The sequence below is a fragment of the Biomphalaria glabrata genome, chromosome 11 (genome assembly GCF_947242115.1).
Source record: "Biomphalaria glabrata chromosome 11, xgBioGlab47.1, whole genome shotgun sequence".
Classification (NCBI taxonomy): Eukaryota; Metazoa; Mollusca; class Gastropoda; family Planorbidae; genus Biomphalaria; species Biomphalaria glabrata.
Window position 1 is genome coordinate 11,858,847 of NC_074721.1, and position 15,746 is coordinate 11,874,592.

Sequence of the window (15,746 nt, forward strand, 5' to 3'; positions counted from 1 at the left end):
GTGCCATTTTGCCCTCACAGGAAAGTCGCTGGCATAATATCAGATGACCTCTGAAAGAAACAGTTCGAGAGCTCCCAAGAAGGCTAGGGACACATTTGATTTCCAAAGTAAAGCCCTTGCCAAAGACAGACACGGAAGACAAAATGAACAATTAAATAGACCCATCATGGACAATGGCTTTGTTCTCATCAGATGTGGCAAAATATGCAGGTCGCAACTGCCATTACTACTATATGGGTTTACATTTTTGTTTATAGGATCAGGATTTTCATCTAGCATTCTCAAGCTCAACTCATTTAACTGTGTATATATATTTTGTAATTAATCCAAGCAGCCTTATTAGGTATATTCAGTTTTCAATGAATGTCAACACTTTCAGATCACATCATCTATAGGGCAGATGATGTAAAGGTCATCTATTTATATGGCTAACAGTTAACGAGGATGTTACATGGCCAACACAATGAGCATCTGCCTTTACTTTACCCAAGTAATGTTGCCAGGAACCCATTAGATATATGTGGACTAAGGTGCCTCAAACAAATCTTGAAATTCAAAATCCCAGTCTTCATCAAGATTTGAACCTGAGACTGCTTGGCTTGGAAGACAATCAATTTTCCACTCAGCCACCACACCCCATAACAGTCTGATTAATAGGTTTAAATTAAGATAGCTTTATGTAGTAGAGTCCAAAATTTTGACTACTCTTCTTACCTTGACAACAACGATATTAACTGTTAAAGCTCTACCAAGTTCTGGTTAATGTGAACAATTCTGTTAGCTATTGTTCATGCTTTTTCTTAAGCAGCATTGCCTTAAAGAGAGGGTATTACATTCTTTAAAAAAAAAAAAAACTGTAGTGTGAATATGTTATTCCTTATTGATTCAAGGCTCTATCATCTCTACTGTCCTCAGATTACTTGACTCAGTATGCTAGTTTGTTTGATCCTAACAAAACTACTACATTGAAAGCAGATCCAAATAAATCCAGTACCATTCAGACCTGGTGGCAGGCAGCAGCCATGATTGACTGGTAACATAGATTTAACAAATAGGTTAATTAATTTGTGGTAATTAATTAATTTTGTTTTATTTAGAGTTTTGAAAGTAAATCTTGCTGCAATTGTGCAGTTTTTTCTTTAATAAAGCATTGTTGTTGTTGTTTTTCAAGTATGTTATATATTTTTTTTAATAATATAAACAAAACTATGCATTAAACACACTCTAAAAAATTTTTTATTTCTTTTATTTTCAAAGTGCATTTCAAATTCAACACTGCATATTATTATAGCTATTTTATTTTTCTATTAAAATTTTTCAAATTATTGAGTATTGAATAATTACTAGTCGACCGGCGGCGTAGCATACGCCGGTATTTTGCAAGGCTGGCCTTAGGCCACTGCAACCTATTCAACCGTAGTGGGCTCTGCACTTTCATAGGACCCGCACTAATTCAAGGTGTATAAATCATTAAATTAAACCATTTTATAACTTAAAACAGATTTCCCCAGCCCTCCTGTCAATTTACCAGGAGCTCCTGGAAATCTCCTGAAATTGCAAAATATACAAAAAGTCCTTAAAATATATGGAAATATATAGACAAAAATTGTCATTTTGGGGTGTAATTCAATATGGAAAACGCCAATCCTACGTGCGATAAATAAAAACGGCATTATGCATTAGCCGTAATTGTGTAATCTGGTGAAAGAAGCTTCTCGCGCCTCAAACTAATGAAGAATTACTTAAGATCAACAATTCTCAAAGATAGATTTAAATATTTGTAATTCTTGCTATTGAGCGCGATCTATGTAGGAAACAGAATAATTATATTGTAAAATGTTTGTTTGTAAAATGTTTTGCGTTTCGGATGCTCCTTCAGACTTGAAGCTAGTTTACTTCCTAGTCCAAACCTCCCGCAGGACAAAGCGGGATGGGAGCGGGCAGGGTTTGAACCTGGGACTATTGATAAATCCAAACGACAGTCCAACGCGCAAACTGCACAGCCAGGCAGCCATCTGTAGTGACAGATGAATACTACTTGTTCTCCACCCCCTCTTGTTTTTTTGTTAGGTAACTCTATCTGCAGAAATAAAAGTGTGATCTTTCCTTTGCTTTTTCTTCTCGTGCAAACTGTTAAGCTTTGAAGAGAATTATATATAGATATAATAGATAGATATTTAACTTTGGTTGTTTTTTTTTTTTTATAAAAATTATCTTTGTTGTATTAAACTATTTAGAGTTATCTAGTGAGGTTCCTTATGATCAATCAACTTAAAAAGTATATTATATGTTACAATCAGAATCTTTTTGAGCAGTTCTTGCAAAGTGGATAAATTTAATATTCATTACCTGGGATAGTTATTCTCATTAGATTCTCATGCTGCTCTATTTCCTTGTAAAGCCTTTAGCTCATTTAGTTACATGTGGTTGAACATTTCTGCAAATTAGCTAAGATATAAAAACTTAACTGAAACTTAATTCATGTTTCCTGCAGGTATTTTAATGCACCACGCCGACATGTCTGCTCAGAGATTAAGACTATGGGTAACTGGCTTATTTGTCAGGACCCACCTTATACAGTGCGCCCGCCTTGTCTTGTGTATTCATTCGGGTATGTAGTGTAGAAAGAGGCAAGGGTTTGATTACTTTGTCATTACTTCAACTAGATATTCTATTAATGCTGATAATATTTAACTTAGCATTAATTTTCACTCTGAATTCAGCTAAAAAGATTTTGAAAGCAAATTTACAGTTGTTTTCTTTTTTTAACAGTATCAATTATGATTTTTCCTTTGATGACGCAATGAGTTTACTAGGCTGTGAGGTCCATTCATTCGATCCAAGGTACTGTTTGTTCTTTCTCTGACATTCCTATTAATAAAAAAAAATTTTTCTCCTTTTTTTTTTAGTGGCCCCCAAAAGGGGAAAAGACGCCATTAGTTTTGTGTGGAATGTCTGTTCATCCGTCTCGTTTAGATCTCGTAAACTAGTTAAGATATTGAAAATCCAACATCATGATATTTTAGACCTTTCAAAGTTCTGATGCAAAGACTACTTTTTTCTTTTCTGAAAGTGAAAATTTTAATTTTTAAAATCAACTATTCACTATTAATTGTAACAAACACAAGGAGTCTATTTAGTAAGGGAGATGACTATTTACCATATTTTTCATAAATTTATGCAAACGGTTTTAGATTTTTTGTTTAAAAAAAAATATTTTTTACTAATGTATTGCTAGGTTATGTAAGTTCTGTCATACTAACTACTACATTTACAAAATAATGGCTACTATTTTTTCAAAGAGAAAAAATCTATTTAATACTGTATGCATATAAGTAGAACATAATTTAAAACAACAATTGATAAGTAGTTTTTCATATTGTTGCGTGAACTGCAGATCCCAACCACTCCTATAACTAAGAATTTAAAAAAAAAAATTTTTTTAAATGAAACCTGCCTTTTTACCTGCCTGGGTTGACCTTTTCGGAGGCCGATTTTGAGTTTGTGTTTCCACACAAACTGTCTTGTTTCTATCAGCTCTTTGAACACAGTAGTCAGTAAAAAGACTTTCTTACTTTTATTTGAATTTTCATTACTCTGGTTTACTAACATTGATTCTCTTTTTTGAAAGCAAGTCTGTAATACATAGGGTAACATAAGGATATTAACAATATTTAAATGTACTAGCTTTAAATCTAAGCCTAAGGTAAACTGGATCTAATTTAGCATATGTTTTTAACATTAATACTGAAATATTCTAACAAGAATATTTGATGTTTACATCAAATATGAACCAAAATATTTACTTTAGTATCAATGTGGAAGTGAAGTTTTTGAAGTTTTGTGTCATTGTTGTTTAATATTCAATTTTGATCCCCATTTGCCTATGGAAATCACTGTCAACCAATATTCATTGAAATATTGACATCAGGGTTTTTTGCAGAGTATTTGATATGTAATGTTATGCTTTTTAAAAATGTGCATGTCTTCTTTTGACAGTATGAAGACTGAAACCATGAAAAGGGGAAACAACTCTTTTTTCTATAAATGGGGGATAAGCTTTGTGAATACTAATACTTTTGTGCCAAGATTGGATTGGTATGTGAAAAGTAGACAAGAGTGGACAGTCAGGACACTTAAGCAGTTGATGAAGGAACTAGGACATGAAAAGGTTAGAAAGTTTTGTCTTTTCATTTATAGATGGAGTCTCTGTGTGGCTGAAACTTGAAATGGAGAAGTGAACATTTATCTATATGCTTACAACTACAGAATTGTTTTCAAGTTCTGTAAAGCTATCCTTTTGGGTTTAAATGTCAAATTAAAATTCTTTGGAGACTCTAGCTAGTTGTTTCAGATAACCAACAATTCAGGTACTAACCAACTTTTCAGAACAGATTGTATTTGTTAACTTGGCTTTCACTGTTCTTAGTCTTGGACTTCCAAAGTATTTTTCATTAGTTATAAGGGGAAGTAATAGGAAAGAAACGAACACAAATTTTACTTTCTGACTCAATTCATTTTTACTTTATTTCTCTACTTGGGAGGTGTCAAAGGGAAATAAATCAGTTTCCAATAAAGCTGTTTCTCTTCTGGTGTTGCATCAACTCCATCATTCAATCATTCAACCACCCTTTCCTGTATTAAGAGTTAATTTACCTAAAGTTGTAACATAGCAGGCTGGGACTCTAACTTTATCACTAAACCATTCACGCTGTAATGATGTGTTGTTGTTTTTTTGTTTTTTACAGAGCTTATACTAACTTACTATGTCGGTTTGCATGATACAATTTTTATACGTTATTTCTCCAAAAACCCATTCTCAGATAAGTTGAAACTTTACACAATTATCAAAAAATGAAGCAATCAGTTAATTATTGGTAGTTAATTATTCTGTTTGGTATTTTAAAAAATGCTATTTCTTTAGAAATGGGGTAGTATATGTGAAGTTATTTCTTTATTACAATATATTATTTTTTTATCCCACTTCCCAAGCTTATGCCAAGTTGAAATTTTGCATTATTATATTCATAGTAGATGAATAAATAAATGAGTACATGAATCAATTAATCAATTAGTTAATAAAATAATGGTAATTATTTTTTTTTATATAGAAAACGGGAGCTTATACCTGCAGTATTGAGATTTATGGCATTATTTTTTGAGATTCTCCCCCTTAGATAAGATTTGTTTTATTTTATTTCTTTTTTTTGCTTACATTAAGCCACAAACTATCTCATGATATTATCAGCTTTTGCTTACTGCAATACAGAGGCATCTCATTTCACAAAGGGGGTGGTTAGTTCTTGTTTTTGTAGTGGACCCTGGTCAAACACTGGTGCATAAGGATTGGAGCTATAAATAGTGTTCACCTTGCTACTTTGATCTCAGCATTCAAAATCTTTCATTAAAAAAAAGGATTTTTCACTGAAAAAAAATATTTTTATAATGTTTTTTTCATATGTAAAGCAAATTGTGGTACTCCTTTTTTTAATAACCTTTTCTTTCATTTACAGAGAACTATTGATGTCCTCAAAATGGATGTTGAAGGCTACGAATGGGGAATTGTTTCCAACTTGATAGAGACAGATGTTTTAAAATATGTACGTCAGTTTATGCTGGAATTTCATCTGTTCCCAAATTTTCCATCTATGTCTGATTATGTCCATCTATATCAGGTAATTTTTTTTAGTTAAATATAAAATTCTCATCATTATTTTCCATTCATCATATCATAGAATGTGTTTGAACCAAATTCTTAAGTACCAAAATAAATCTTATTATATAATTGAATGTTCTTCACTTAGTTGGACAAATTCCATTTGATTGGACCATAAAATAAATTTATTTAGAACTTTTCACTATGGCTGAAATTTAAATTTTAACTTTTAAACAGGTTACATTTTTTACACTTAAGTATCTAAACATTTGTGGATATTATAAAATAAAAGTTACAAAAACATTAAATATTTTAATATGCTACATAATTATTGCACTTTCCAACTGTAACATAGGGTGTGAGCTTTTAGTCACACCTGCCATTTTTTAGGACCACCAAAACAATGGGATTGTGGTCTAATAAAGCGGATTCGACTGTGCTTATATATATATAGGTCTATATATATATATTTATATATATTGTTGCAACTTTGATTTGTACCTCTATGATGTGCATCGACATCTAATTCTGCAAAAGTTGCACTGCTAAGAACTAGACTAGAAAGGAATGTTGACATTAGACAAGATAAAGAGTTTCTACCAATTCTAAACTGTGCTCAAGGCAGAAATTGTTAATATGTGTTTGTGATTTCCTCCTGTGTGTGAATAAACATCTCTGTATAGTGAGTCGCCTCCCTTAAGTTATTACAATATATATATATATAAATATATATATATATATATATATATATATATAAATATATATATATATATATATATAAATATATATATATATATATATATAAATATATATATATATATATATATAAATATATATATATATAAATATATATATATATAAATATATATATATATATTACATTTTTATTCTTATATATTTATACTAGCTATATATTGCCATCTGGTCTTCATTTGCGCATCACTTCGCTAGGTGAAGAAACCTGGAAGTGCGGAAGTAAAAAGTGACAGATAATTTAGAGATGGCATTGTTTGAGTTTTTTTCACACGGGTTGTACTTGGATATAGATTATACTTATTGAATGAATGAATGAGGTTTTAAAGAAATGTTATCAACTACTTAAGACAATTCCCTATATGATGGTTAATGAGGATTTTTTTTTTAAGTTAATTAAGTTTTTTTAATTTATTATGAAAAACACCCCATTTTGTTTTTACCAATACAGAGGCCAGGAAAATTAAAAATCAATAAATTTTTTCCCCAGTTAGATATCATGCTTGGCCATAATCCTACCAAATTTTATCGTGATATAAAATACACTTTTTTTTTTAAGTTGAAAAAATGGGTTCTTCTTCTTCCAGCTTTTTGCTGCTGAGCTGTGAGCTCTTTTGCAGACTGTGCCAAGGAAAACTAGTGTGCTGTTTTATTCAGTTGTTCAGCACTGCCGTACAGGGTGTTGGTTATGTTGGGCTGTAGTGGTAGTAGGGTTTGTCTAAGGCGGATTAGGAAGGGGCATTCAAAAAGGATATGGTTTAGGGTTTCATAAGGCTGGGCACAGTGTCTACAAAGAGGGAGTTGTGTGGAATGCCTGTGTTTCCTGTTGCCCATTGGTTGAGCCACTCCTCTTTGTGGTTGTTGATTAACATTGACCTTAAGGTGAGGTAGTTAACAGGTCTATCTGGTTGTTCCATAGATGATTGCCTTTGAAAGCTTATCTGCCCTTTCATTTCCCATGACACCATTGTGTTCAGGGATCCACTGTAATGTGATGTTGATATTTAATTTTGAAATCATCTGATGTATTATCACTATTAGTGTTGTCAACTCTCTTGGACTTTTTGAGGTACTGCTGTTTAGTGCTTGAAGAGTGGATTGCGAGTCTGTAAAGACAACAATATCTGATTGTGATTGTATCCCTTCAAATAATTTGTTTCAACTGTTTGCAAAGCTATGGTAATTGCCTCAATTTCGTCTTGGAAGTTTGAGCAGTAGTCGCCAAAAGGTGCACTTATTTCAAAGTGTTTATTTTTGGGGAAGACCAGGAAGGCACCAAGACTAGCATTGATAGTGGCTTTGAAGGTGTATATATGGATGGCTGTTTTTGGATAGCTTTCAATTTTGTTTGGAGCATTCCTACTTTGAGCTCCAGTGGATTTAATTCTTTTGTTAGAGTATTATTTATTTAATCTGTTTTAATGGTTGGTTGTTTGTAGTTAAGTCCAGGAGTTATGTTTGAGACTCAGGTACTTTTTTCTCTGTTATAGGGTAGATAGGGTTTTAGGGCTAGTTCGTCAGTAAGTTGGATCAGAGTTCTTTGCTTTTTTTGCTTGTTTTTCTTATTTGTGTTAGTAGCTTATTTGGATGGTCGTCCTCCAATCTTCTGTATCTCTCAATAGCTTCTTATGCTGCTCTGTTGTGCCTTAACTTAAGAGGCTCAATATTGGAGTCTATTTCACAGGCTGCAGTGGGAGTAGCTCTTATACCTCCACTGATTAGAGGCAAGGCTTGGTTTTGGATTGATTGATAGGTTTTGTTGGCAGCTACTTGTACGGAGAGACAGTTATCCATGACAGATATGACACATCCAGTGTATAACTGTCTTAAGGTTTTCTTTTCAACTCCCCAGGATGTTCCTGCTAAGTGTTTGTTATTTTTAATCTTTGTGATGCCTTTTCTTTTAAATCAGTCATAAAGTGTTTAAGAGACAGTTTTTGGTCTAATTTTACATCAAGAAATGTTGGATTTTTGTCTTTATTTATTGGCTGTGAGTCTATTTTTAGGATGTAGTTTCTTTTTTGCTATTTTGTTGCTGTGGCTAAAGATTGATTAAACTGACTTTTCTTTGTTTATTTCCATTTTCCATAATTTTGAAAACGTGGAGATAGTTGTGAGGGCTCTGTTTAGTTTGGATCTAGTCAGCACTGGATATTTCTCTGTTGTCCAAAATTAAGAGGTCATTTGCATAAAGTTGATAAAGTTTTGAGCCTGTGATCCTAGTCCTCAGATCATTTCATTTGTTATTTTATCAGGTCCAGGAGATTTTCTTAAATTTTTTTTTGTTGTTGTTTTTTTTTCAGTATTGAGCTCGTATAGAGTGAAGGGAGTGTCAAATATATGACAGTTGACTGTTGGAGCTTTTTCTTCTCTCTTTAGGATATTTCTAAAGGCCTGGTCCAGTTGTTTTCTTGGTTGTGACTTACTGATGCTAGCTAAGTATTTATTGAAGGTTTCAGCCTTTTTAAGGTTTTCTGATATTAGGTCATCAGTGTCTTTTAATGGTTGGGGGTTTGTTATTTGTTTCTTTCCTGCTAGCCGATGCAGAAGGGTCCAGGCCTTTTGACCATCCTTGTTAAGGTCTAGTTTTTTACATGTTGTGGTTCTTTTTTTTCTGTTTTAATTTTGTATCTAATAAGCCCTGTCAATTTGTTGTACTTTTTCTTGTTCTCTCTAGTAGGTTTTTTTTCTTACAGTCTTCCTGGCCATATTTCTTTCTTTTACTAATTTATCTAATTCTGGTGTCCAAAAGGGTTTGTATTTCCTAACTTGACCTCGAGGGATGTGTTTTTTCGCTGCTTCTAAGATGTTAGAGACTATAGTTGCATAGGTTGTGTTGACATCTGTCTCCCTTAAGCTTGATAGTCTTGTGTCTGTTTCTTGTGAAAAAGCTGCCCAGTTAGCTTTTTTATAGTTCCATCCAGTCATTTGCTGTGTTGGTATCTACCTGGTGTTCCAATATTGAGGAGTATATGCCTGTGGTCGCTAGCTATGTCTTCAAGAACTGTAATTTTAAAAGAGTTGATAATGTCTGTTGAGATGAAAGTTAGGTCAGGTCTGCTAGTTGGGTTGTGTGCTCTATGGAGGGATGCTGGAGGTGAGATTTTGTTTTGCAGAAGTTGAAGGTTAGAGGCATTGGCTACATCCTCTATTTCTTTGCCACACTTGTTGTAGTATGGGTAGCCTAGGGAGGGTGTGTGTGCATTTAAGTCACCAGCTATTATTGATCTAAGTAAGAAAGTAGGTCTATAAACTATAAGAGTATAAGTAGCCTATATCATGATTAGACAAATGTACATTTAGATCTATACATCTATTACAATAGTAGATCTATATCTAATCTATTATAATAGTATCTAGACTCTAGATCTATATCTAAAAGTAAAAAACTATCTTTGCAAAGAATAGATATATCATCTTAGAATTATATCTAGATTAACATTTAGCCTTCAAGAGATTTTCTGCTCTGCATGACCTTTTGGTCTTGTTCCATGTAGACATGGCTATATGACCTAGATCCAAGAAATTGTAATACTCTCATAGAGTTGGGCAACTTCTTTTTTGAGGGTCTCCAGTTTGTTTTGGGGCTACTTTACATATGTTAGTGTTCCTGTTAGTACCCAAGGAACATTTATGCCAATTAAGCTTAATCAAGATTGGTCAAACTGTTTAGATTTTAATTCGGGACATGCATACATACATATGCCCCTTACTTTCTGTTTTATATTATAGATATCGGTCTATTGTATTTGTAAATGTTTTCTCAAAAGCTACATACATACTCAATTTTTGAATATTTTTATATATTTCTGAATGTTTATTTGTGTTGGTCAAAATATTAATAAAAACTTTTATTTTTTAATTTTCAGACATACACAGCTTTAAGAGAAATGGGTTTCATTGAATATTTTAACTATCCACATCCTAAGACTTTGAAAAAGGCACACTTTAATAACCAATGTGATGTGCACTTTGTTAACATTTATTTCAATTGGACTAGTCAGGCTTAATCGTAATCTTCTCAATGCCAACTACTACCAACCATCTTACAATGTTTTTTTTATCCTAAAGTTTACTGAGTTTTTTTTGGTTTCTTTTATGTTTTGGATGTTCCTTCAGATTTTGAAGATAAAAACATACTAGCCCAAAACCTGCCGCAGGATGGCGGTGGGCAGGGCTTAAACAATACTAAGTATTTCTTGTACTTAGATTTAAACGTTTCTTAATATTATCCTTAGAAAATTTTGTCTATTTTGATTGTTTACAGTACATTGGTACATAAGTATTTCTAATTAAATATTTGCAAGTGTTAACAGTTTAAAAATGTCTTTCACATTTTGTGCTAGAACTGAGCAAATGATTCTGTTCATTTTCTGTGTATATCTGTTAGTGCTCATTGTTGGAGACATGTAGCTGTATGTTTTCTCACAATGATTCCTGAAAACTAAAACAGCATTCTGTAACTGTTAGCCAGCTTCTGTTACCTGAATTTATATATTTTATATTTGTATAAAGTACTGGTAGTGATTATTTAGACTCTAAAGTAGTCTAAAGCTCTCCACCCCCCCCCCTTTTTTTTTTTTAAATACTTTTTATGTACATAATAAACAAGCAAATTATATATATATATATATATATATATATATTTTAAAAAAATGGGAAAAAAATAGCATATCTAATGGGAAGAACTCCTCATTTACAACCTTATATCTAATTAATTATTTAAGAAAGTATTTCCCTTTTTTTTTTCTTTATCAAACAAAATGATTAATTACTAATAATAATATACTGACTGGTTAAATTTTGTAATTTATTCATGTTTTTTTTTGTAGGTACAATAAATAATTGAGGAAATTTTAAAATTTATCTGAGAATGAGTGGGAATGTGGGAGAAGTATTGTGTTTGAAATTGTTACCAGACAAGAGTTAATAAAGTAAAAAGTTACTTATAATTCTAGCTCTTGACAACAGTATCAAACAATTACTAAACGGCTTACTTAGTAGAAGTAACATTTACTGGTATGACAGCTAATACAGAGGACGTGAAATTACTACTTCTCCACTGTTGGAAAGATGATACCGTTTGTACTGATTGTGTCCCCTTATGGTGAATTAGGAAAAATGGTTTGTGCGCATTATTTATAATAGGCATACATAAACATTCAGAAATGGTTAAAGCTAAAACAGCTTGCAGTGGTACTAATGTTTGGGTTTGTGAAAGTCTGCAGGATGGGATCATGTTTATGTTTGTTGCAATACGTGAGATGTGTGCCTAAGTGGCAAAAACCGCTTGGCTATCTATCGAGAAGGCTCGACTTCTAAAGGCAGCTCGAAAACGTTCCAGACATCCCCCACATTTAACTGGTCCATGAAGATGTTAGCTTAGGTTCCAGAGTCTATTCACGTGTGTACGATTGTTCCCCGAAATAAATTTAGCACTAAATCTTATCTGTAGCCGAATGTTGATCTGTTGAAGCAAGGGTTACTTTTTAGCACAAAAAGAAAGATACCATTAAACACAGTGATGTCCAGAATACGAACAGAGGGCCCTATCCTGCCCGTGACGTGGTGGTAAGGGATTCTTTCTGGTATGGGACTACTAGCTTCTACCCACATTACACATTGAAGCCCCACAGGCTCCATTTCACATGCTTCAACGTTTTTCCTCACTATTCATTCATTTATTCAGCTTGCTAATTCATAGGCTCAAAAACCTCAGTGGACACTGTTCTCGAAAATGGCTCTAACGATTTCCCTAGAAATTTGACTGTAGATCTTTGGGGAAAGAATTACTAGCTAATTGACCACACTGGGAAAACTTTTATTTGACCGTTAAATTTTTTCAAAGTTGAATAGAATATGCAGCGGTCTTGACATTCTTTATCTTGAACAGACACATCTTCGGATATTTCCACGTGTAAGCCCTATTCCTTATAATCATGATTAGTAATGAATTAATACAGACGTTCAGGAACATTTTGCGCACCTTCTCCTAAGTCTGAATCTGTGGGCCTATTATTAGAATTTTAAAAACTCTAGCAGATATATAGGCCTACAAGCGCTTAACCATGACTTTTTTTTTCTGAAAAAGGGGGGGGGGGTAATTCGACATGAATTTAAATACTATATAATACAGCTAAACAAGGCAAAAGACAGGGAGGAATGGAGAAAGACGGTTGACAAGTCTTGTTTGGTGCCCCAACGGTCCAACAGACTAAGGGAAGATAAAGGTAAAATAATACAACTGAATAGGCCCACGTGTATTATAAGTCTGCCTTATTGAATTTTAAGAATTAGTGTCTACAGAAGTGTATCTCCATGGGCGTAGCCAGGGGGGGGGGTTCAACCCCCCCCCCCCCGAAATGAAATCCCCCCATGGGGGGGGGGGCGGACTTTGTGACTGATTTTTTGCTTTGATTTTCTTTATTTTAGGTGAGATTTTAATACTAAACCATCACTTGCCCCAGCGCAGCCAAGGGGGGTTTTGAGTTTAAAAACCCAACCATGTGGTTTTGAGTTTGAAACCCCCTACCACGGGGGGGGGGGGAGGAGGGAAAGACGGGCTTAAGTGACTGATTTTTTGCTTTGATTTTGTTAATTTTAGGTGAGATTTTAATACTAAACCATTACTTGCCCCAGCACAGCTAAAGGGGTTTTGAGTTTAAAACCCCTACCATGGGGTTTTGAGTTTGAAACCCCCTACCGCGGGGGGGGGGGGGGTAAGGGAAAGACGGACTTTAGTGACTGATTTTTTGCTTTGATTTTGTTAATTCTAGGTGAGATTTTAATACAGCTAAAGGGGTTTTGAGTTTAAAACCCCTACCAGGGGGTTTATAGTTTAAAATCCCTACCAGGGGGTTTTGAGTTTTAAAACCCCTACCAGGGGTTTTTGCAGTTAAATCCACCTCTTCTATAAAACAAAAAAACACAAAAAATGCAAACGATAATCCCCAAATTCCAAGTGCACAGTTAAGGAAGATTTTGATTTTAAAACCCCCTCTAAAATTTACGATAGACCCCCTCTTCAATATGAAAAAAAAAGCAAATTATGCACTCAAAATGTTATGAGCGTAGCTTAATGGGTTTTGATTCAGTGGAGTTTGAAGCTAAAAAATACATCTTCAATAAAAAAAAAAAAAGCAAATTACACACTCTAAAATCTAAGAGCGTAGCCATATGGGTTTTGAGTTTAAACCCCCCTCCAGCGGGGTTTGAAGCTAAAAAATACATCTTCAATGTAAAAAAAAAAAGCAAATTACGCACTCAAAATACTATGAGCTTTGCCAAAAGGGGTTTTGAGTTTATATCCCCCTTCACAAGGGTTTGATGCTAAAAAATACCTCTTCAATATAAAAAAAGCAAATTACACACTAAAATTATTTGAGCGTAGCCAAGCCAATTGGGGCTTTTGAGTTTAAACTCCTTTCCTCCAGATGGTTTTTGAGTTTAAAATCCCCCTACAGAGCGTTTTGAGGTGAAAAACCTCTATCTTCAATATTACTCTAAAGCAAACTACAGTTACCAAATTCTATGATCGTAGCTAAATGGGGTTTTGAATTTAAAAACCAACAACAAAGACCTGACATTTTTAGTTTCAAACCTCAAACAGATGATTTTGACGATAAAACTTCACTTTTCGATATAAAATCTAAAGCAAACTACAGTCACCTAATTCCAAGAGCGTATCCAAGAGAGGTTACACATTTCTACCAGTGGCGGGGCTCAAAGTGCAGTAAATAGTCATCTGCCGAAATTGAAAAACACTAAATGTGGCTCAACAAAGATGGCTAAGACAGATTTTAGGAGTCAGTTATTGAGATCGGGTCTAAATCAAGGAAATCCTATGCCGAACTGGGAGTCGACCCCTTAGTATAATTGTGACAGAGCGTCGCATGAGGTTTGCGGTACATGTTCTCCGACAAAATAAATTACGCATAATAAGATGATATCCTAGTACAAATTGGCGCCACACATTAATGGAGGTCCTTGGAGCAGGTGGAAAGAGGCTTCAGAAATTACCAGTGACAGATTTTTGTTGAAAGGGAGCGGCAGGGTCTTAGTCAGTACAAAATAGCACATAAATTTTTGAAATAAGACTTTTTAATAGCAGGAAAATGCACTGTAGAAACCTCAGAATATGCATTTTGTTGGCATTCTATGCCAGAAATATTGTTTGGCGGCGGGGCTCCGCCCCGCGCTAGGGTGAGCTCCTAGAGTTCCCCTAGACCACTTTGCTGGCAATGGCGCGTAGTCTACAATTTTTCCACTAACTACAGGAAGAACCTATTCTAGGGCACAATAAACGTGTTCCGAAAGAATGGAGGGTCAAAATGTAATAAAGATCATGAACACACACACACATACATATATATAAAAAAAAATTTCGCGAGGGGGGGCGGGGGGGAGAAAAAATCCCCCCTTAACACCCCCCCCCCCACGAAAAAAAATCCTGGCTACGCCCATGTGTATCTATATTAAAATTTTATAAAAGACAAGTTTGAAATGGAGCAAAGGTCTCAAGAAAAAGATTAGCTTTTTTTTTTTCTATTTAAAATTCTAATTTAGGCTAATAATTTTGGCAGTTTAATTACAAAATATATATGGTTACAACCCACGATATCTTGAAGTGTATTATTGTGATACAGTCCAGTTTCAAAAGTGACTCCACTCCCCTGTGTAGCTCTTAGGCTTACGTGAAAACGTTAGGCACTTTACAAAATGTGCCTCGCCAGACAGCACATGAACTGTCTTTCTCCATTCCTATGTCTTTTGTGGGGATTTGAGTATTATTAAAGCCTCTTCCATAGACATTCCTTACTATTCTCCTCCCATCGCTTCCTTTGTCTGCCTCTCCTTTTTTTTGTTATCTGGTACTGAACCCTGCAGAAAAGTCATTGCGAGCCCTGAGGACCTCATTCGATGGCATTAGAAAAAAACACCAATAGGACTCTTTAAAAAAAAACAGAAACATAGACTTATATATTATACTAGACTGGAAAATGAAAATAAAGTGATCGATTCACAGATCTATATAGAGAGAGATTGTTATGTACGTAAACTCTTTTTTCAGGCTCTAAGGGGAGTCGCTCCAATCAATCTTTTCTGTCTTAGAAAAGTAACGATCTTTAGTTTTCAAAGTTTAGTAATAATGCAAAATCCTTTCTCGGATATTCAAATGTATGAAACAAACCCATTTCCTGTTTGTTTCCATTGAGATAATGTTTCTAAAATCCTAGATCGAAATAATTTATGTTGATTTAAATCATCTTATGTATATTTAAATAGATTGATTACTTAGATCTTTCTAGATTATGTATCTAAAAATTGCTAAATAATA

General features: G+C 33.9%; 1 protein-coding gene across 4 annotated transcripts in view; it reads left to right on the forward strand.

Annotated features, from left to right (window-relative positions):
* The window catches only part of LOC106054817 (uncharacterized), a 29,781-nt gene extending 19,162 nt beyond the window's left edge, over positions 1-10,619 (forward strand). For all 4 annotated transcript variants that reach the window (XM_056004296.1, XM_013210862.2, XM_013210863.2 and 1 more), the window contains exons 3-8: positions 916-1,033; positions 2,495-2,611; positions 2,773-2,844; positions 4,000-4,171; positions 5,514-5,675; positions 10,279-10,619. In XM_056004296.1, the coding sequence (XP_055860271.1) occupies positions 916-1,033; positions 2,495-2,611; positions 2,773-2,844; positions 4,000-4,171; positions 5,514-5,675; positions 10,279-10,419 (782 nt within the window). In that variant the 3' untranslated portion in view covers positions 10,420-10,619. The remainder of the gene's footprint in view (positions 1-915; positions 1,034-2,494; positions 2,612-2,772; positions 2,845-3,999; positions 4,172-5,513; positions 5,676-10,278) is intronic.
* Positions 10,620-15,746: the final 5,127 nt, after the last annotated feature.